The sequence below is a fragment of the Callorhinchus milii genome, unplaced genomic scaffold, assembly GCF_018977255.1.
Source record: "Callorhinchus milii isolate IMCB2004 unplaced genomic scaffold, IMCB_Cmil_1.0 Scaffold5, whole genome shotgun sequence".
NCBI classification, from domain to species: Eukaryota; Metazoa; Chordata; class Chondrichthyes; order Chimaeriformes; family Callorhinchidae; genus Callorhinchus; species Callorhinchus milii.
The window spans coordinates 1,415,765-1,440,086 of record NW_024704746.1 but is presented as its reverse complement, the minus strand read 5'-3'; the positions used below and the strand labels follow the sequence as shown (position 1 = coordinate 1,440,086).

Below are 24,322 nucleotides of genomic sequence, written 5' to 3'. Positions count from 1 at the left end.
TTTCGTTATTCCACAAGCCTCTCTTTACCTAACAGTAAGTAGGAAACGTTGTTAGTCCATTGGCGGATTGCTTTTCCGAGGGTAATAATTCCTCTAAAAACTAATAATTGGTCACTTCAGCACGATTGTGGGACGCTGCTCTGCGCAATTGGCTGCCGCGTTTTGCCCACGACGTACAGTCAATTCACTTTACAGTATATTCCGTGAAGCGCTTTGAGACGACTCGAAGATGTGATAAGGTTCTATATCAAATGCAAGGATTATTATGATGATGATTCTAAATTGCATTTTCATCAATTAATAACAACAATAATAATCCTTGTATTTGATGTAGCAGCTTATCATGACTTCGTGACTCCTCAAAGCATTTCACAGGATATAATAATAATAATAAATAATAATAATCCTTGCATTTGATATAGCGCTTTTCACGTCAGGAGGACGTCCCAAAGCGCTTCGCAAGTTTCCTTACTCCACATGCCTCTGTTTACCTAGCAGTAATAATAATAATAATAATCCTTGCATTTGATATAGCGCTTTTCACGTCGGGAGGATGTCCCAAAGCACTTCACAGAACACACTGTAAAGTGAATTGACTGTATATTTGTGGGCGAACGCGGCAGCCAATTGCGCACAGCAATGTCCCACAAACAGTCGTAGATTGAAAATGACCAATTTATTATTGTTTTTGTTTTGGAGGGATTATTATTAGACTCTGTGTGGAGTAAGGAAACTTGCCCAAGGTTTCGCCCTCTGCCTGGAATTGAACTCAGGTCTCTCACTTGCAAAGCGAGTGCTCTAACCACTGAGCTACAGGACTCCACAAGTGAATGTCACTGTAAAGTGAATGGACCATATATTTTGTGGACAACACAGTTGCAATTGTAAAGAGTAATAAGTAATTACAAATAAGTAATAGCTTATTCTTTAATAAATTCTTTGTTAAAGATCCCGCGGCGCTATTCGAAATGAGAAGGGAGTTTCTCTCTCCCGGAGTCCTGGCCAACAATCCCCCAAATAAAAAACATTGGTAACTCACTCAATGGTTGTTTGTGGGAATATTACTCTGTGCAACAGGCTATCACATTTCACCCACAAAATATACAGTCAAACTACTTTACAGCATATAATGGCGCTTCTGTGAACTCCAATACTGAAAAGTGCTATATAAGTGCAAGCTGTTGTTATATGTCATGGAGTTGGTCGCTGTGTTCACCTACCTACAAATACACAGTCACTGCACTCTACAGTGAATCCCATGTGGTGCTTTAAGATGTCTAGATGATGTAATAAGTCACCATCAGTTGGATGAGCCAGGAACAGTCCAATATGAACCGGGCGTCGGTGAATCGCTCCCAGCAAATGGCCCCTTTTCCCCGGGTTTACCACTAAACTCTACCGGCCGGGGAAAAAATACCTGCATGAACCACCAACACGTTGGTGGGGTGGGGGTGGGGGAGAGGGATCTTTCAACCAGTGTTTACCTCTGCTCTGCGCTCAATTTGACTTCAATTAATGCTGTTTGCGTGTCAGCCTCGCTCAGTTGGTAGCACTCTCGCACTTTTGGGTTTGAAGCCCCACGTTAAACCGAGGTCCTGTCTGTGCCTATTCAGAGGAACGATAAGGAACCCATTGCGCTGTTTGAAAAGAGAAGGAAGTTTCCCGGTGACCTTGACCTGGTCTACAATGCTCTGCATATAATTGGTCATTCACTTCATGGCAGTGCGCAAATTGGCTGCCACATTTGCCCACAAAACTTACAATCATTTTCACTTTGCAAGTGTAAGGATTATTATTAATAATAACCGGATTTTAATGAGGGGATAGGAATGGATTGCGGCGCAAACAAGCAATTAAAACATTTTTGGCTTGTGCCTGATTTTTAGATCATTTGGTAATGGCTGCGTTGTTAGCACTCCGGAAAATGTGAGGACTTCAAGCCATTTCTCCCCCTCTCTTGTCGCACATTACTGTTGATTTAAAATGTTGTTGATCCACCTCGTTCGGCATTTGTTATTGCTGCTGTCAGGACAACACAGCGGTCATCCGAGCCTTTAATCAATTTTGTTTTCATCCTGAGGGATTACTTTGTTGCCTAGCAACTGTGGACTTCACCCTCACAAAAGCTCGCTGTGACAGGGGTGGTTTTGCATAATCCTTTGTTACCCACGGTTTGGGGAGGGCGAGCGGGAGGGAATCCAATGTTAATACAACGATATAGGAGTGATGCTGGGAGCTTGCATCTAGTAATCCAGATCAGAGCATTTGTTACATCTCTTTGACCCAAGCAGCCCGACACGGTAAAAAAAATAATATATTAATAATCCTTGCATTTGTATAACGCCCTGACCACGTCTTCGAGACCCAGAACTGTCTATCCAGCGCCTTGGAACGTCCTCCCGACGTGAAAGGCGCTCTATAAATGTAATTTTGTTGTTGTTGTCTGAAACATCTTAAAGCGCTTCACAGAATACACTGTATGTTTTGTGGGAGAAATGAAAATAACAAATAATAAAATAATTTGGTGGCTCGATCCAGACTGGTTGTGGGACGCTGCTGTGCACAATTGGCTGCCGCGTTTCGCCCACATAATATACGATCCATTCACTTTACAGTATATTCTGTGAAGCGCTTTGAGACGTCTCGAAGACATGATAAAGTGTTATATCAAATGCAAGGACTATGATTATTATTATTATTCTTGGTGGGGAGGGAAGGTAGTAGCGATAAAAGCGTGGTTTATAACTGGGGAGTCAATGCTTGCTTGCTTCTGTGCGGTAGCACTTGCTGCTGACACTCATTATCAGCTTTCAATTTATTTCCCTGAGCTTTCACCAACGTGTAAGCCAGCAAGGGCTGTGGTGCGTGGGTGTAGGCAGGCGCAGATTGCGTGATTACAGCTGGATTTGGGGCTCTGTCATCCACAGCCTTCAGTTAGTTAAACAGACAAAATTCTCAGGCTGCCAACCAGTGTTCTCTCTCGTTCAATGTCACAGCTGCAACTAACAAAACAACACATATATCTGTTGCATAATGAGCGCAGGTCCAGTGCACCAACTCTTCATCATTCAGTCTCCAAAAGCTAATGTCTAATGAACTCCTCGTCATTTAATAAGGATCTGCATTTAAGTAGCTATCTTTGGAAAAGTAAAGTTGGATCAGACGGAGAGCTTATTCACCAGCATTTTAGGTGAAAATTTATATTTGCTGCCCTGGAAATGCTGTACATTCTAATAGTCGCTGCTTTATCCGGCTGTCATGTTTCAGTTTCATGTTTTGTGTCTATGTTGCTCCTATTAATATAATAGCCATCTTTAAAATGTATGATCCATTTCCTGATTCGATTTTTATTTGTGTCGAGAGAGTTACTTGTAAAGTCAAATACCGCAGCTCCTTCAGACACACAAATCTTTCAAGTGGTGTTAATTTGTGGGGCTATATTCCTTAGTAATATTACTTGCATTTGACAAAACGTCTTTTTTTTCATTTTTCATTTTCATTTGTCATTTGACAAATGGTCACCCTGACCATTTCCCCCCTCCTCGCTCTCTCCCCTCCCCTGACCATTTCCCCCTGCTCGGGTCATGACCCAACTGTGCAGCGCCTTGGGACGTCCTCCTGACGTGAAAGGCGCTTTATAAATGGAATCTTGTTGTTGTTGTTGTTGTCTTGACGCCTCGAAGCCCTTCACCAGATTTACTGTTGGGGAAGGCAGCAGCCAGTTTGCACATATCACCGCCCTACAGTTAGCCATAACGTAAATGACCAATTTTATATGGGGGATTGTAGGCCAGGACACCAGGAGAAACTCACTTCGCTTTTCAGATTATGCCATGCAGAAAGGACCTCAGTTTAATGTCTCATCATCTAAAGGACGACACCTCTGACAATGTAATACACCCTCCAGTACTGCATTGGAGTCCTGGCGTAGGGCTTGAACCCTCGATCTTTGAGTCAGAGGGGAGTGAGTCACCCTGATGCAGTGTTAGGTTATATGCCTGGGTACTTATGCCTGGTATGGCAAAATCTGAAAAGTGAAGAAAGCTCCTAGAGTCTCATTGTATTAAAATGAGGTGGTTACATTGTCTTTAATCTTCACAAAGTGAAGACCTCATCACATTCAGCCTTCCCATATCCTCCTAAAAGCCCAAGCTTGCCATTGCCTCAACAGTACTTCTCAATCTATCTCATCATCTTATCTCTTTACCCTTGCTGGTGTCCTCTACACACACACAAGATAAAACCGCACCCGGAGTTTAACATTCATGAAAGGTCGTACATTGTGGTGCTAAAAATGACAAATATGATTATAGAACGAAGGATACATCGTTAAATAAGGCAAGCCTAGGAAAAGAAGAGGTTTTAATGGTTGACTTAACATGGAAGTTGGCACGGCTTCCCTTGGCAACAGTTGCTAGGGCAAATAACATTTTGGAATACGAGTCCGTAAAACATAAGAGCAAAGGAAAACAGGAAGAGGAGGCCATTGAGGCTGTTTCATCAGTTTATTAGATTTTGGCAAATCTTTTAATGCCGTTGCCTTTGTCCATCCCTTTAACACCTCTTTTCCCCAAGTCTCTGTCTATTTCTCTTAACATCCTTATTGATTCCACTTCTATAATAATAATAACATAATATAATAATAGTAATTCTATAACTGATAATCTCTCAAGAAAAAAGACACAATAATAAATTGGTCACTTCAATCCACAGCTGTTTGTGGGACGCTGTTGTGCGCAATTGGCTGCTGTGTTTTGCCCACAAATATACAGTCAATTCACTTTACAGTATATTCAATGAAGCGTTTTTAGACGTCTAGAAGACATGAAAAGCACTATATCAAATGCAAGGATTATTATTATATTATTATTATATTCTACAGCTTTCTATAGGGCCGTGTGTTCTCACACTCTCACAACCCACTCACTGTGTGAAGAAATTGCTCCTGACTTCAATTATAACTGTCTTCATTCTTATTTCAAGACCGTGCTCCCCCTTGTAATGGCTCCATCTACTGAGGGGAAGAGTCATCCACTGCCATACCCTGCCAATCCCTATCATTATTTTAAATACTCTATCTTAATCAAACCTACCCTTAACCTCCTATGATCTAAAATAAAAACAGAAGTCGCTGGTAACATGCAGCAGATCAAGCAGCATCTATGGAGAGAGGAAGAGGAAAGCGAGTTAAAAGGTTCAGGTCGATGACCAAAGGTCGTTGGGAACACTCAACAGGTCAGGCAGCATATATGTAAAATGAGTTAACGTTAATTCACTTTCCTCTCCCTGCCTATCCTGCTGAGTGTTCCCAACGACTTTTGTTTTTATTTCAGATTTCCAGAATCTGCAGTATTTTTCCTCTCTTTCTGTGATCTAGTCTGCTCAGCTTCCCTTCAGAGCTCAATCCCAATTCAGACCAAAAACAAGAGATGTACCATTCAGTTTTATATGCAGATAGGCTGTCCAGAGTGTCAGTCTAAAGTGACCCTTCAATGAAGTTCGACACGTAACTGAGTCAATTCCCAATTTGACGAGCAACAAATTTGTATTTGAGGCAAGAAATTTTTTATAAGAAAGTCTGAACCATATATGAATGAATCATGGAATCATAGAATTATACAGCACGGAAGGAGGCCATTCGGCCCATCGTGTCTGTGTCGGCTCTTCCAAATCAACCCCACTCCCCCGCGCTCTCCCCATAGCCTTGATCAACCCCACTCCCCGGCTCTCTCCCCATAGCCCTGATCAACCCCACTCCTCACTCTCTCCCCATACTGATCAACCCCACTCCCGCACTCTCTCCCCATAGCCCTGATCAACCCCACTCCCCCACTCTCTCCCCATAGCCCTGATCAACCCCACTCCCCCGCTCTCTCCCCAGAGCACTGCAAACTTGTCCTCCCCAAATAATTATCTACTTCTCTCTTAAAAGCTGATATCGAATCGGCTTCCCCCACCCTTTCAGGCAATGCATTACGGATCCCAACAACTCGCTGTGTGAAAACATTTCTCCTCACCTCCCCTCTGACTATCTTAAATCGGTGTCCTCGGGTTACTGACCCACCCGCCAGTGGGAATAGTTTCTCCTTGTTCATACTATCGAATCCCCTCATCATTTGAAAACTTCTATTAAGTCTCCTCTTATCCTTCTCTGCTCCAAGGAGAATAATCCCAGCTTCTCGAGCCTCTCCTGATAACTGAAGAAGTAACTCCCCCTCCCTTCACCCCATCCCCTGCGGCTGAGGCTCCTATTCGCCTTTGAGATGTTCTCCTGATGTGAAAGGCGCAACACATTTGTTTACTTTTGCTGTCTTTAACGTGCTTTAATGGGTGGATCACTTTCCGGGGGTAATAATCCCTCCCCCCCAAAAATGTGGTCACTCAATGCACGAGTGTTTGTGGGACACTGCTAAGTGCAATTGCCTGCCGGTTTTTGCCCACAAATACACATTCAATTCACTTTAAGGTATATTCTGTGAAGTGCTTTGCGACATCTCAATGGCGTAATAAGGCGCTGTATGAGATGGAAGGATTATTATTACTATTTGTTGTTGTTCTTGCACGATGTCTGAAAGTGGGATGTGTGGACCTTCTCCTGACGCTTGCGATGTCCTGTTATTCCTGCAGAAAAGATCAGGCAGAGATATGGAGACCTGCCAGGGCAGCTACACATCATCGAGCTTGAGAAGGACAAGAATGGATTGGGACTCAGTCTAGCTGGTAACAAGGACAGGTCTCGCATGAGCGTTTTTGTGGTTGGCATCAATCCCGACGGTCCGGCTGGAAAAGATGGGAGGATCAGGATTGGAGATGAGCTTCTGGAGGTAAGAGTCACAAGCACGTGTCTGAGCTCAATGTGATCTTTAGCTCTTCAAGAAAGTGTCACTTCTACACTATTTTCACAAGTATTCTAAAATCACAGTTCTTTTGCTTTTCACTCTGGCTCAGTTCCTAGCATTCTCGCCTCTGAGTCAGATGATTGTGGGATCAAGCCCAGTATCCAGACCTCTCAACTGTGAAGTTTTCCATGACATTATTATGTGTGCTATCTAAGTGCACCTTGCTGTTGAGCTGTATTGATGCAAAACATTTCCAACTACAGTAAGTCGTATCAGTCGGGACCATAACATTAAGTGAAGTCTGAGTGAAGTCTGAGTTACAGACAAACTGTATAAATCATAGAAAATCTGATTTAATCGATAATCTACACTGCGGATGCATAATTAAACTCAGCCAGTACGTGCGTGTGCACCGACGGCTCAGGACATCATTTTTGCAATTCAAAGCAGACGGTAAGTTCCATCGGTAAGGGACGTTTGGGGAGCAGCGTTACGAGTTAGGATGTGATTATGACGTGTAGTGTAAAGAAATCTAAATGGTTTTGATAGGAAACTGAATGAGACTCGGGTGAATGTTTGGAAAGATAAAACTTATGTTAGTTTTACTGCACTGGCTTTGGGCAAACGTAAAGCAAGCACCCCCTGGAACGTGCTGTGACTGCAGTTTTTTTTTGGGTTGGGGGGGGTCAGAGACTGTCATCTTTGCTTACGTGACTGGCACTCGCTGGAGCTGAAAGTAACAGATGGCATGGACAGTACAGCTGTCAGCGGCAGCTGAGGGAAATCCCTGCTCAAACCAGGCAGCTGCACCAAATTTATGTGAATCTAATTTGGCCATTAACGCTGGCAATCTCTCGGTGCGTCCGCATTGCTTGCTGGCACGTGGGAACCAAAACAAAACACAGAAGATGTAAATGGACGTTTGAAGCGAGTACAAAAAGACAGAATTCATACAATTCAGCACAGAGCAACATCTGTAAATAAGCACTGAATGCCTGAGAAAACCCTCCTGTTTGATCCAACTGCAGCCCTTCTGGATGTGTTCTGAATTTGTGCTTATCCAAGCGGCCGATGCCAGGAAATGGAGCACATCTATCTAATCAAATGCTGATAATTCTCTCTTCTTACCACCTCCCCACCCCGCTCTCCTTTCCCCTTCGCGCCCTCCCTCCCTCGCCTTTCCCCCTTCCAGCCGAGTGGAGGCAGCGGGTAGTGGAGTAGGGAGAAAGCAGCTCGCAAAGATAGGGAGGTGCCAGGGCGTGAAGGGACTTGTAGACAAGTGTGAGGATCTTGAAGTCGATCCATTCTGTGATAGGCAGCCAGCGGAGACTCGCAGAATTAATGATATTCGATCGTAGGATTGAAAATTGGCTTCATGACTGGAAGCAGAAGGTGATGATAATTGAGTAAATATTCCATCTGGGGCTGTGACTGACCAAGTTCTCGTTGTTTAACAATTCCTAAAAGACCTGGTGAGAGGACGTCCTACAATTTTCTGACATTTGATGGTATAGTGGAGCCTGACTTGAGCAACCACAACAATGTGCATTTATATAGCACCCTTCACGCGGGTGAGCTTCCCGCAGCGCTGTGGTTGAGATCCGTAAACTCCCGGACAGCTGGTTCCCACACTCAAAGGAAAATGGCCGACTTACGGGTCATTGGGTCATCACCGATGTCTCTTCCTGTCCACTGTGCATGTGTTAAGCAGGGGGTGTCATCAGGCAGCAACCTTGTGACCTGAAATTCTGCCATTTTGTTGCTAAAGCCAGCGAGCATAATAATAATAATAATAATAATAATCCTCGGATTTGATATCGCGCCTCATCACCTCATGATGCCTTCGAGACGTCTCAAAGCGCTTCACAGGATATATTGTAAAGTAAATTGACTGTATAGTTTTATGGGCGAAACGTGGCAGCCAATTGCGCGCAGCATGCAAGAAGCAAGTGGATTTCAATGTGGATAAACGTAGGTGACATAATGGAACAAGAAACTGCGAGCGATGTGCATAAAGTGAAGCGCCATCCATTAGGTGAGATGGAAGAAGAGAATGAATTGCTGTATAATTATTGATCATTCATTGAATTTTACGATGGGATGAAACTACTATCAATGACGCAAATCACTGTTTCGATTCCCAACAGGCCAAAACCTTAGGCAGGTTTCCTTACTCCACACTCCTCTGTTTACCTCGCAGTAAGTAGGAACCCGGTTGTTGGTCGATTGGCGGATCACTTTCCGGGGGTAAAATAAAATTGCTCATTCAATCCACAACTGTTTGTGTGCAATTGGCCCAATACACAGGTATTTCATTTCACAGTATATTCTGTGAAGTGTTTTGAGACGTCTCGAAGATGTGATAAGGCACTATATCAAATGCAAGGATGATTATTATTATTATTATTCTCCTATTCTCCCAGCTCAGTGTCCAGCACTATCTCTGAAGAGCCTTTTGAGATGTTACTTTGAAAGGCACAATGTAAGTGCATGTTGTTGCAGGGTAACTGTTGCGTGGATGGTAGAGGGATCGGATTCTAAGTGCTGAATGGCCCTTGCTCATTCTATGTTTTATGTTTGCTCTTAAAGCCTTAAATGCAATATTGCTTCTACTAGTGTCGTGAAGCAAAATTGGATGAAGGAGTACACATAAATGAGCATATTAACAACCCATCCCATAGTAAATTAATGCGGAATAGTTCAGCACTCTCTGCCATAAAGATTTAATGACTCAGNAAAAAAAGGACAGATATTGCGGTAGATGAAACCTGTCTGGAAAGCACAGTGACTGATGTTTCTGTGTTTCCGCTGAGCGTGTTTGTAATGGACATTATATTTACTCACAAATCTTGTTGTAAAAATTAAATAAATAATAATTCCTCATTGTATTTCACTGTAGTCCAGCTCTGTTGTAAGGCAGCCTTTTGGGAGAGGAAGAGGTGAGTGGGTGGCAGGATTGTGTTATGACAGGCACATACTCACTCTTGGCAATAAAATGTTTAAAGCATAGTGGAAATCTATCTCTCTCCCTCTCCCAAAAAGCTGTTGGATGCTGGATCCATTGAAATTTTCAAGACTGAAGTAGAAATATATTTGTTAGGTCAGGGTATCAAGGGATATGGGGCAAAGGCAAGTATTTGGAGTTGAGGTACAAATCAGCCATGATCTTACAGAATGGCTGAACAGGCTCGAGAAGCTGAATGGCATAAGTTCCTATGATTCACAATATTTCGTGGATTGATGGAAGCAAGAATTCATATCCCATTGCTCCACTGTGCTACTGCCTTCTATCCAAGTCTGTCACTTACTGAGGATAAAAATATGTTCTTCTTTCCCCGTTAATTAATTCTTTCATAAACTTAAACACCACCTATCACGGAGCAAGTCTCAGGCCAATCTCCCTCAAAGATTTAAATCCACCTATAAACACTTTAAATTTGGTAATTTGTCTCATTGCTAATAATTGGACTCGTTACAGATTAGCTGCCGTATCTGACTGTGTTACATCAGCTAATGCACTTCAAAGTCACTTGTGAAGATCGTAACAATCTTTGCTTGTATCTTTCATTCTTTACATCTGCAGGGCTTTGAGATGATAAACAATTATTGTATAATTGTAAGATGGAATTATTTCTAGTTTTGGTGCAATAATGGGAATTAGGTCCCTGGGATCAGTGCCCTGAGACGCTACCCCATGTGAAGGGCGCTGTTCAAATACAAGTAGTTGTTGTTATCCACAATATAGAATGATTCGAAATATCAGCATTGACTGTACAGTCAGGAACAAGCAATCTAGAGCCAACAATCCCCCCTCCCCCAGCTCACCTTGAGATATCCTCCTGATGTGAAAAGCGCTATATAGATGTAAATTGTAAATTGTTTTGCAAAAGAAATGTGCTCATTTACTTCATGTCTGTATGTGCAAATTGGGGACCAGGTTTACCTGCAACTTGCACAATTGCTACACTTTACAGCATATCCTGTGGTGCGCTTTGATACAGGTCGATGACGAGATACAGCGCTATGTCCGAAGGAAGGACTGTTATATTCCCCCTTTGAATTATCTCTCTTAACGTACCTTCATTTTGGGTTCGCTCTTTCTCTGCCTTCAAACCTCTTGGAATAAATTGAGCTCTTTCACTGTGCCTTTGGTCATCGCTCCTCTCCCTGCTCATTGATTCCCATTTCATGAATTCCCATTGCCCTTGTAAAGTGCTTTGAGGTATTCAACCACCAGTGAGTGTACGTTCCAGAATAAATTCCACCCTCTAGTTATCACAAGGGATTCAAGTTATCAAGCCAATTACTAAAGCAAGAGAGAAAATGAGAGGGAACAAAATTAAAATTGAAGTTAAAAGAGAAAAAAATACTTTGACTCCAACATTGCTCCAACCAAAGAAAACTTATACCAGTCCTGTCATTATGCATCACTTCCCTGCTGATAAAATGTAACGCTGCACTCTCCAAGGATTATCCTCAATTATAGCACATATAAAAGTGAACGTACAGATTGCGCTGTGCTTTGAGCACCTTGAGACATCCGCCCAACATGAAAGGAGCTTGATAAATGTATTTTGTATTGTGTGGTGCTGTTCCTTAATCTTCACAGGAAGCCTTGTTGCTGGTAGATGTATAAGAATGTTTAGAAATTTGTATTCTGTTGAAATTCTCAGCACTTTCACTGAAGCATAAATTCAAAAATATGGCTGAGTAAGTATTTGCAGAATGGAGTTACACGTGGGACAATGTAGCTGATATATGCAACAGCTAAGATTCTTGTTCACTCAGAGATCGTTCAGAAAATCACACTCGTTAGCAAAAAGGAGGTCAAAGATTGCCAAAACCCGGCTCACTTCAAAATTGTGCAAGCCATTGGATGTTCCTTCAGTCAGTGGAGTCCCGCAGCTCAGTGGTTAGAGCATTCACCTCGCAAGCGAGAGGAATGAGGTTGGATTCCCGGGCAGGACAAAACGTTAGGCGAGTTTCCTTGCTCCACACGCCTCTGTTTACCCAGCAGTAAGTGGGAACCGGTTGTTAGATGATTGTTGGATCACATTTCCCACTAATAATTCCTCCAAAAAAAAATTTTTATGTAATAATTTGGTCACTCAATCAAAGACTGTTTGTGGGGCACAGGTGTGTTGGCTGCCGGGTTTTGCCCACAATATACACAGTCACTTCACTTTACAAGTGTTAAGCGCTTTAAGATATCTTGAAGACATGATAAGGCACTATATCAAATGCAAGGATTATTATTATTATTATTTATATACAGGACCTTCAAAATGTTTCTTGTCTGATTAAGGGAAAGAATGGGAGTGGGAGAGATGGACCTGACCATACCTGGTGGGTGAGGGAACCAAGGCTCAGAGTCACGATGGTGAAAATGACTGTTGCTTTAGCCGTTCCTGCCCTTTTATTCCAATGACATATTCTGTAATAAGACTTAGAGCTTAATATCTCAATATCTTCCCAATTCCCTTCTCTTTCCACAAGTTTTTTGACAACCTGAAGAGGCATACGGGACTTTGGTTCATGCAATGCCCTCACATTAGACGACACCATCACCCATGGAAAGTTCTGCATAGATTCTCCCTGAAGGTTATTGAGCAGACGGGACCTCGGTTTAACATCTCATCCAAAGAAGATGATAATCCAGCGTGCCCTAGTGTACTACATTGGAGCATCCACCTAGATGATTTGAGTTCAAAGTCCCGACATGGGGCTCAAACTCACAACCTTCTGACTCGGAGGCGAGAGAGCTGCCAACTGAGCTAGGCTGACACCCTAATCAGTGACCAGGGTGAATCTGTCCTCTGGCATTCCCCAATAAACCCCATCGCACAACTTCACAAACACGTCTCCTGTTTTTCTATATGATCCAAACATGGTTTCAGTAAGAGGACAACAACAACAACTTGCATTATAGCACCACTCAAGCAGGGTTGTATCCTAGGACTTCTCCATTTAGCTACATAGGAGCAGGAGTAGGCCATTCAACCCCTCAAGCCTGTTCCACCATTCTGTTAGATCATGACTGAACTGTACCTCAACTCCAATTACCTGCCTTTGCTCCAGCTCCATCTGTTGCAGTTCAGGTCAGGTTATCCAATCTCTGCAAGTTGCGGTTAGGTCACTGACTAAGTGCATGTCCCATATCAAACCAGACTGTATTTGAAATTATAATTTGCAAGGCAAAATTTATCGCTTCATGCTGACTAATTTCCACTGGTTATGAAGGATGGCAACATAATTCATTTCCAAAAATTTCTGCAGATCTGGAGGCAAAAAACAATTCTTTATTGGTCAGCTAGATTTACTATGTATTGATGGATTTTTTTTACTGCTATGAAGCTTGCATTTGTTATAGTTTTTGCACAGTGTAATTAGATATGGATTTTTGTTGTTCTGCTTTGTATTTAGGCAGATGGTATCTGGAAACTATAACAATATGCTGAGATATTTTGACAGGATGAGGCTCTGTATTAATTGGGAATACTATTTTAATTACTTGTCTAACTTGGGCCACCTTGCCTGTTATAATAATAACTCTTGCTTTCTAAACATCTCAAAACATTTCACAATTTTTCTGTAAAATCTATTAACTATGTATTTGTAGCCAAACACAACAGCCAATTTTTAACATAGCACTCTCCTACAAATAAGTATGAAGTGAATGAGCATTTTGGCGTAGATTGTTGGGAGAACCCTCCCTTATCTTTTCGACTCGGGGAAAGAGATGGGGTTACTTAAAGAAAAGACTAAAAAAAAGGGGTGACTTCAAGAAAAAAAAATAATTCTTGCATTTGATATAGCGTCTTTCAGGTCATCACTGAGCTACAGGACTTTGTGGAGTCCTGTAGCTCAGTGGTTAGAGCACTCGCTTTGCAAGTGAGAGACCTGAGTTCAATTCCAGGCAGAGGGCAAAACCTCGGGCAAGTTTCCTTACTCCACACAGAGCCTAATAATAATCCCTCCAAAACAAAACAATAATAAATTGGTCATTTTCAATCTACAACTGTTTGTGGGACATTGCTGTGAGCAATTGGCTGCCGCGTTCGCCCACAACTATACAGTCAATTCACTTTAGTCTATTCTGTGAAGCGCTTTGGGACGTCCTCCCGACGTGAAAAGCGCTATATCAAATGCAAGGATTATTATTATTATTATCAAGATATCTCAAAGTGCTTCACAGGATATACTATAGAGTGTCGTAACTGTATCTTGCGGGTGAAACGCAGCAGCCAATTTGGGCTCACAATCAGCCATGGAGGAGTGATCAATTTTAATTTTTTTCCCAGGATACTGGGAAAAACTCCCTTCTCTTTTCGAATAGTGCCACGGAATCGTTATCGTCCAACTGAACAGGCAGATGGGTCCTCGGTTTTACCGTCTTATCCGAAGGACGGCTGCTCCTCCAACAATGCAACTCACTCCCAGGGCTGCATTGGAGTGTCAGCTTAGACTACGATTCCAAATCCCAACTTGGGGCTTGAACCCATAACCTTCTGATTCGGAGGCGAGAGCTCTACCACTGTGACAGGTTGACACAGAAAGCGATAGCAGTGGCAAAATCACTAATCATCCCTCACCGTGAAGAATGTTTCTCCCTCGCTGACTCTTTGACACTCTTTTTGCTCAGTGTCACTTGCACACTGTTTAATCTCTTTCCAGCTCGCACGCTTATCCACATAACTGCTGTGGGATCGTGCATGATGACAATCTAAGATCACTTCCATGACAGCCCTTAGCTCTTAGCGCAACCCCGATAGAGCCTTACATTCAGCATATTCCCATCGTATTCGGTTACAAGCAACAATTAGGTAGCCAGTAAGTGCATGTTGCTTTATGCACCTGTGCCACGTAGTTTTGGTCCTTTACCCCTAGCTTTGCGGAGTGTTATTAATCGTTTCAGTGTAGCATTTATTTGTCAGTGGGGATGTTAAGTGATAAGTTGCCAGGCAAGTACTAGTTTGTATGTATCGTAGCTTAGTGGCTGCTTTTGTTCCGTACCTAAAGTCGCTATTTCCCTTTGGTAATCTGCAGATAATTTACGAAATCCCATTAATGTGCTTTTCTTTTAATTCACGCAGATCAACAGCCAGGTTCTGTACGGAAGAAGCCATCAAAATGCATCCGCAATTATAAAGAACGCTCGAACAAAGGTCAAAATAGTTCTGATAAGGTAATGCCTTCCTCATTAAATAAGCCAATGCTTGTTAATTTCATATCTGATGTACGTAGCGAGAGCTGTATTGCAGGCTGTTGTAATTCTTATTAAACCAATGTGTTGGTGGATCCAGACTGAGTCTGCAGTGTTTCATTTTAAAAAAGGATATTCCCTTCAGCCCAATGTGAGTTATTGCTACAACGGCATTCAGCGGCTGGGCAGTGAGCTTTGTTTTTAATCGTTTCACAGTGAAGGTAGGTCACCTGCTTACACAGTCTCCGGTATAAAACCTTAAAACTGCTGAACAGGGCCATAGAGTGTCCTGTCTGCCTGGGCTTGACCGGTTCTGTATCTTTCCTGTGACCCTACAATTTTTTCTTTTAAAAAAATCCCCGTAATATTACAGCAATAAAACCAGTTAGCTTCACTGCTCTTGCCAACTTGGGGGCAACCTCATTAATCTGGTGTGGATATTGCAATTTGGCAGGATATTGGCTTTACGTTGAACTGAAAACTGTAAAGCCATTATTCCGCTATTCGGGAGACAGAAGCCTTGCTCTGGAAATCCAACACACCAGACACTCGATCTCTGGGATTTCTCCATTGAGAATGGATTCGGAGAGCAGGGGGTGTGGTGGGTGAGGAGTGGGAGCTGCCTTCCGTCCATTCGATGTTGCGTTGGACCTCAATTTTGACGTTTTTGGTGAAACAAAGTTTGGCCACATGCGCAGCTGAAGTACTTTACAGTGGGGGGAGGGGGCTAATGGGAATGTAATTGCTGAACATTCAGTAAGGTCTTGGTGGGCTGCGCTTCAATTGAGAAATCTGCATCACACGGTGACCTCTGGGCAAGGGATAATGCCGAGCCCCTTATAAATCTCCGTCCATCCATGCATTTGCAGAACCATAAAAGTGCATGAGTTGTAATAGTTGTGTGAGGGTTGGAGCAAGGTCTCATGAAGTCCTGGAGCGTAGTGGTTAGAGCACTCGACTCGCAAGCAAGAGGACCGAGGTTCGATTTCCGGGCAGGGCAAAACCTTGGGAAAGTTTCATTACTCCATACGCCTCTGTTTTCCTAGCAGTAAGTAGGAACCCGGTTCTTAGTTGATTAGCAGATTACAAATAATAATTTGGTCACTCGTCATGACTGTTTGTGGGACGCTGCTGTGTGCAATTGGCTGCCGTGTTTCGCCCACAAAATATAAGTCAATTCACTTTACAATATATTATGTGAAGTGCTTTGAGATGTCTCAACAACGTGATAAGGCACTGTATCAAATGTAAGGATTGTTATTATAAACCACTGCCCTATCTAGCCACAGACCTCACACATTTTGTTAATGTTTAATAAGCTGCCATTTCAAGCAAGGCTTTTCTTAGAAAACATGCTAATTACACAGCTCAGTACTCACACAACTGGAACCACTCTGCTTATTGGCTGGCAGGTTGAAGAGTGAGAACGTATTTATGTTTTTATCTGCTTAATGAGCGCCACTGTCTCCCCAGCGTGTTAACTGCCTTCCATTTGCTCCTTCCCCCCCCATTTGCAAATCACTTTGTATTGAAGCAAAGTAAGAAGCATTTGTTTGACATCTTGGTTCTGATAATAATGTAACAGCAATAAGTCTGCTTCCCTCCCCCAACACATACACACACACAAAATGTATTTCCATATAAAGTAATGCTTCAGAATGAGAGTTCACAAGCCAGGCAGTCACCTGACCGAACATTGACGGTAAGACAGCTATCAATCTCTTCCTGTGTCCCTGGTTACTTACACAGCAATGTGTGTCCTGTGTTAAACACAAGTACAAAGTGATTTATCTGCAAGGAGGGAGGGATTGTACCAGCATCAAGATCAATTCATACTATCTCACAGTTTACAGAGGTGTATTAGATTTTAAACAGGACTGAGAAAGTAAACCCAGAACTATACTTTGAGATAACAGGCCAAGAGAGCACAGGTTTAGAGTTGCAAAGGGCAACACAACCCCCACATTCATTCCAATGCTAAGATTGCTTTTTGCCATCTCCTTAATTTGTCCACTTGTGTGCTTCCTTCACCCTCTCTGCCACTGAAATCCTCCTTGGTGCCTTCATCAATGTGCTTCTCCAAAGACAAGGAGCGTGGAATGAGAAACATAAAGAGATTTATATCATCATGTCATAAAAATCTCAAGGATGGCTCAAATGGCCTTCTCCTATCCCTAAGACTTGGGATGTTGGGCAGACCCGAAAGGTGCTATATGAATGCAATTTGTTGTTCTTCTTATTGTTCCAAAAACAACACTCTCCCTCTCGGTGATGTCATCCGCAGACATAGGGTTAACTTCCACATGTATGTGGATGACACCCAAATCTACTTCTCCTCCTCCAGCTGTGTCTCCCAGTCCGCTGATGTCTTGTCAGTTTGTTTGATGGATATCAAGGCCTGGATGAGCGCAAATTTCCTGCAGCTGAATGTCAGCAACGTCTGAACAACTCAATCTCCCAGAAACTCTCCCTCAGATTCACTGAACCCGTGTGCAACTTAGGTGTCAGGTTCGATCCCCAGCTTTCCTTTCTACTCCACATCCGTTCCCTGACCAGGACCGCCTATTTCCACCTCTGCCACAGTGCCTTCTCCGTCCATACCTCACAACCAAAGCACCCGAAACCCTTAACCCTTTGTCATTTCCCGGCTGGAGTATTCCAATGCCCTCCTCGCTGGTCCACATACATAAAATTCAACTTAATTGAAAACTCCGCCACCCAGATACTCAACCGTACAAAACCCACACCCCAGTCCTTGCCAGGCTCCACTGGCTGAATTAATCCAATTACTGAACAAATCGATTTCAAGATCCTCTCACTCGTTTCCAAATCCGTTCATGCCCTCGCACCTCCCTACCTCTCCAACCTGCTTACCCCTCACTCCGCCACCCGCTGCCTCCGCTTGTCACCCATCCCCGCTGTGCCTTCAGCCACTATGCCCCAATATTCTGGAACTCTCTCCCTCAATCCCTCTGCCTTCCCCCCTCCCTTCCCACCTTTAAATTTCCATGTGTAGGTGGGATGCATGGGATTCTCAGCTTGGTTTAGATACTCTTAAGGCGTAGGTTTGCAAAAGCCAAGGCTTTGCAAACCTACGCCTTAAGAGTATCTAAACCAAGCTGAGAATCCCATGCATCCCACCTACACATGGAAATAATAATCCCTTCAAAAATCAATAATTAAATTGGTCATTTTCAATTTACGACTGTTTGTGGGACATTGCTGTGCCCAATTGGCTGCCGCGTTCGCCCACAATTATACAGTCAATTCACTTTACAGTGTGTTCTGTGAAGCGCTTTGGGACGTCCTCCCGACGTGAAAACCGCTATATCAAATGCAAGGATTATTATTATTATTATTATTATTAAATCCCGCCTAAAAACCTTGCTTTTTGATTGTGCTTGCGAACACTTCCCCCCCTCCCTCCCTCTCCCACTGGCTCGTTGTCAGATCCTGCCACTGTCAAGCGCTCCGGGGCGCTACCCCGGGTGAAGGGTGCTGTGTATAAACGCAAGTTGTTGTTGTAAAAGGCTTAATTGTATCTAAAGCCTGAAAGATGACCCCATATCTGGGCGGCAATCTGTAAGGTTTGGAGCCCAAGTTTGACATCTCCTTAAAAACTTCTTGTCGTCTCTTGTCTTCTCTGCTGGTGATGTTAAACTCCATTAGTTACCCCAACGCAAACTCTGTGTCCCCAAGCCTTGGCTTTTGCAAACCTACACCTAATACTTTCTGGATAATACTAATACTTAAGGGAAATAGGATGCGTCCCTCCAGGGAGTGAGTGTGTATTCCATTCCAACAATCTATCTCTGGGATTTCCATGTGTAGGTGGGATGCGTGGGATTCTCAGCTTGGTTTAGATGCTCTTAAGCACAGTGATGGGTTCTGCACGTGTTAAACACCTGGCTGACCAAAAAATAAATTGATCCCTATAGGCTTGGCCTGGGCTCTCCGTAAAGAACAAGGGAAACACAGCCATTCCTCATTGGGTTTTAAAATGAATGATAGGTTGAAACCAAGGAGAAAATAGGTGAGATCTTCTGTGCACTTGTGGGGCCCCTTCGAGCCAATGTTGAACAACACCTTTGAACTGTTTACTTTTGCATCAAGATGCACTGTAACTGAGTGAAGGGTTTGGTGTGTTTAAAATTAGCTGATAATTCTGACTTGATGGGAAAATATTCCACTTGCAAATGTAATTTGTTCAGTGCCGACCCCCATATTAGAACTTATTTTAAGTGACAGCCACATCAGTTGCACTTATCATCAATTCTTCTTTCCCATGGCTGAGAAAAATAATCATTCAGCAATCGAATAGTCATTGTGTTTGTTAGGAAACATAGCACTTGTTTTCCAGCAGTCTGGTCAGAGATGTTGCAAAGCAATAGGGATATCGGCCACATAATACAGTCAATTCCCTTTACAGTATATTCTATGAAGCACTTTGAGACGTCTCGAAGATGTGATAAGGCACTCTATCAAACACAAGAATTATTATTATTACTTTCATATCAAATGCACTATGATGTAGAACTGTAACGTAGATCACGAGAGAGGTTCAGATGAAATCCTTTTTTGGCCCATCCAATCTCAGTCTTCCCGAACACCAATCTCGCCATCTTCACATCACAGCATCAAGTGGTTTCCCAGTGTCCTGGCCTCAGAGCCCTGCTGTTAGTCTGCTTCAGGGGTCAATTAACAGCTGTGGAGATTGCCTTTCACAACCCGGAGTCTGTGCCCTCTTGCCCTGTTGCCTTGGAGGGAAAAGGAAAGTATTCTTCGATGGCGGGTGACACTAACTAAATTCATGCCAGTCACTGAAAGCTTAGATCTCCCTGGGCAACCCTCCCTCACCTCTTTCATGGTCCATCTCAATATCGACCTCTTTGATCGCACCTTCGGTCATCTTCCCCCTCCCGGCTCTACCCCTCCACCCCCTACCCTCTCGGCTCCCACCCTGAGCTCGAGGGCCAAGCCAGCTGGGTTAAGTGCCTCGGGTAGTTCTCCTGACATGAAAGGCGTGTATAAATGTAAATTTGCATTGTGTAGTATCAGTTCATTTTTATTGAGGCTTACTTTTCAAGCGAGAGAAGTCAATTTCACCTTCCACCGTCCTCTGTGGTCATCATTAAAGGTTATTTTTTTCCCTTGCTTCGTGTTGTGGGTGATTGTTAGCGATTTCATTGAATGCCAATTTCCCCCAGTTAGCATGCGCGGTGAGAAGATAAACTGCCAGAGCTTCACTGTGCTGGGGTGGGCCTGGCCAGTGACCAGTCCTGATTCACAGTAGTATTTACACTATCAAAACCAGTCACATTTTTAGTGGCGGCGAGGTGACTGACTTTTCAGAATGCGACCAATGCAAGGAGGTGGTGGTTGGGGGGAGTGGGGGAAGAATGAGACGCTGATTGACAAAGCCAGTGACAGGATGGATTAAAGGTTACTCAATTCATGCTGGAGTGTAGGTACCATTCAGTGACAGATGAAGGCTAATGGTATTCAGTGAGTTACAGCAGACAGCTGGCTTCTGTGTAAATCACACAGTGTAATGTCTGCTCAGCCGCCTGCTTGCTCTACCTTCACTTTGGGCCTTGAGGAGTTTACATACAGTCTCAGTCTCGCAAGTCACAGGCTTCCTCGGTGCCATTTAATATTATTTTGCGAATGACTGAAAGCAGACTGAGCAAGGTATGGAAGGGGAGGACGTTTGCTTTCTAGAGATTGATGCAACCAACAATTATTTTTGCGACCAAATGTTTTGCTTTGTGACTAAACTTTACAATTCCGTTGCAGAATCCTGCAGCACACACGCATGTGTTTGTGTGTGTTTGTCTGTGTGTGTGTGTGTGTGTTTGTGTGTGTGTATGTATGTGCTGGGGGAGGAATTGAAGAAAGTGTCTTAGATTTTGGGCAACATCATCACAGAAGCAACTTGCATTTATCTTGATGGGAAAAAAATGAGGGTTTGATTGACAACTGTCACGATTTCACTAACATTTGCAAACATTCAAAGACTTTGGGAAGACTTGATGGTCAGAAACCTTCTGGACTTAAAAAGCAAATTTATCTTCCTTTCGTCAGAGCAGTGAAGACATTTTTCTGGCTCGCAGCAAACATAGCTTCCAGCTGCATGCGATAAGCCAAAGCCACGTCACCTGTTAAAGGTATGAACGAGCTGATTGATATTATTTTTCCCTTTCCCGTGTGGAGGATGAGGAAGGTGGCATTTTCAGCACTTTAATCGTATTCCATCCTACAGGTCAGGTTTGCCTCTTAATTAATCTCACAGCTGTGTTGTGCTGTTGGAATTGTATTACTGATGATACAGAGATGAGAGAGAGTGAGAGAGAGAGAGAAATTATAAAGGCCCCTTTCCATCACCGAGGCGAGATGTGTACATTTTGTATCTGAAAGGTTCTCCAATGTGACTTGTGTGGATTAGGTCAGAGCATTGGAGCTATTGAAGGCAAGTCACACTACAACATGGCATGCCTAGGGCACTAACACGCTTGCAACCATGAAAACCCATGATTAAAGCAGAAAGAAGGAAAGAGAAAAAAAAAGAAGGAAAAGAGAAAAAAAAAAGGAGTGTTGGTTCCGTGCCCGAGCGCCTGGGTTTGTTAATACTTTTCTTGCCCATGAAGGGCTCGGGCAGAAGAGAGTCATTTCCCGTCTCAGAGCCACAGAGCATCCAGGAAAGGCAACAGGAGGCAGGGAGGAGAATGTCAGAGATTACCATTCAGTGCAACGCCGGGCTTGCAGCATGACGTGGCTCTGTTATTGAACGGGTTGAAGGTACCTACTCAGCTGGCTGAGGGGAGTCAATCCTAGCAAATATGCCCATCTTTTCCTTCACCATCTTCTGCTGCTCTGAAGGGTAACTGCAATCGTTTTTACTCCCTAAACTTAAGATGTTTTGCTCCCTGATTTCCTCACCGCCTGTGCGAAATTAATTCGATCCGGCAGTCTTGTTTACTTCTGCAGTGCTGTGTGTGCAAAGCGAATATTACTTGTGTCAGGAATCGCTTGTTTAGCTTCTGTGCAAGTCACTAATTTGTACTATTTCTTCCTAACTTTATTTTTTCGTTACCTCCCCTCCTCTCCCCCCCCCCCCCCCCACTTTACAATGCATGGGATTAATTGTTATTTGTCCATCGCTAACTTTTGATCTATAACAACATCAATAACAAATTACATTTGTAGAGAGTCTTTCGTATCAGGAAGAACAGTCAGTACTGGAATCCACACCCGAGCTGGTGGTTGGGATTAGGAGGGTGGGGGTTGGAGGGTGACCGAAGGCACGGTCGAAAAGGATAGTTTCGATATGGGTCTTGAAGGCGGCAAGGGGGGGTGCGAGGCCGAGGGACTGGGATGACCAATTTAGGGAGGACGCACAGAATTTCAAACCAATTTAACAAGTGAAACAGTGCTCACCCTTTATTATGATAATCAAAGTAATGCTAATATATTAAAAATAATCCTTGCATTTAATACAGCATCTTTTAGGTTGGGAGAACGTCTCAAAGCACTTCACAGGCTTTACATTGAAGTGCGGTGACTGTGCATTTTGTAGGCATATTATATCAGGAAACTGACCCAAAGATACTACCTGTTGATTAACACCTGTGCCAGCTACACTCATTAGAAGTGCTTAGCCATGCTCAGTAAATCAGCCGTTTGTTTTAGAGTTTTATATATGTATTTTTTTTACTGCATATGACGAACATTCCTGGGTGATTCCGAGAGTTCCTAGATTAAAAGACCCAACTCTTTCAAAACATTTCTATTGTTCTATCAATAACGCGAGCGCTTTATTGGATTTCTCCGGCACTTGACAATGCGCTTGCTCTCACCCAGACAGTCTGCTCTCCTTTCAGTCGGTCTTTTCGATGAGTTTGAAATCTCTCTCGACTTGCGTTTGAGGCTGCCAGCAGCAATGGGGATTCTCTTGGCTTTTTAAGCAAAATCTGCTAAGTAGTCAGCTCAAGCAACTGAGGTGCTGAAATATTGCTGTGACAAACTAAAGTTAAGACTGCCGACCACCTACCCCACTTCCGTTTTTTTGTCAACAACAAAATGCACAGTCATTTCAGCCCCGAGACTCTGGAAATCTCTCCCTCAATCCTGCCGCCTCATCCTCTCCCTCCCCACCTTCAAATCCTGTGGAAAGATAGAACCATGGAAATTCATGGCACAGACAAAGGCCATTTTGCCCATCATGTCTGTGCTGGCTCCTTTACAACAACAACTTGCATTTATATAGCACCCTTTACATGGTATTTATCTAGTTCCCTTTTGAAACCTGAACCACTGCTCCCGGCCAAGCATTCCATATCTTAACCACTCAGAATCAGAAAATAAATTCTCCTAACCTCTCCATTTTCTCATTTACTAACTAACTTAGATAGATTACAGTGCAATCCTGTGAAACACTTTGAGACGTCCACCCGACGTGAAAGAGCTGTATCAAAGATTTTGAACCATTATTATTATTTCCCCCCCCGCCCCCCCAGCTGTGTGCAACCAATTGCACAGGGCAGTGTCCCACAAACAGTCACGGATTAAATTGACCAATATTTTTTAAAAAAAGAATTTTGTTCTCTGGAAAAGCGATCTGCCAATCGACTATCAGCCGGGTTCCAATTTACTGCTGGTTAAACAGAAGCGTGTGTGTGGTGTAAGGAACCCAATATTTTGCCCTCCTGGGAATCGAACCCAGGTCTCTTGCTTGCGGTGCGACTGTTCTAACCACTGAGCTACAGGAAATGTCTGGCAATGGAATGTTGGAATTGGGGTGGAGACCATCACACTGTGACTATCTCTAGTCCAGTTCCTGAGCCTGGAGGGTCCGCAGTATTCCAGGGCACTGTTGAAGACAGCCCAGCCCAGCCTGGCTCATCGGCAGAACCTGGAAGCGCAGACCAGTCGCTGGAGGCAGGGAATCATCCCCCTCATCTCCTGTTTAACCTGCAGCCAAAGTTCTAACGGGTATAGTGGTCCGAGCTGGACAAGCAGCAGGAAAGCTTGCCGGACAGCAATATCAATGGCAAGCTGTGTGTGGTTTTAGCTGGTTAGACTCCAGCAGTTACCCCCAACGCACACTCTGGGGTCCCCCCAAGCCTTGGACTAATACTCTCCGGAATTAGGTAAGCAGGATGCGTCTACTCCAGAGAGAGAGAGAGAGAGAGAGAGTGCATTCCATTCCAACAATCTGTCTCTGGGATTTCCACATGTAGGTGGGATGTATGGAATTCTCATTTTGGTTTGGAGACTCTTA

General features: G+C 43.5%; 1 protein-coding gene across 3 annotated transcripts in view; it reads left to right on the top strand.

Annotated features, from left to right (window-relative positions):
* Positions 1–24,322, top strand: part of patj (PATJ crumbs cell polarity complex component) — a 149,636-nt gene that overhangs the window by 97,518 nt on the left and 27,796 nt on the right. For all 3 annotated transcript variants that reach the window (XM_042334863.1, XM_042334864.1, XM_042334862.1), the window contains 2 exons: positions 6,628–6,824; positions 14,933–15,024. In XM_042334863.1, coding sequence (XP_042190797.1) covers positions 6,628–6,824; positions 14,933–15,024 — 289 coding nt within the window. The remainder of the gene's footprint in view (positions 1–6,627; positions 6,825–14,932; positions 15,025–24,322) is intronic.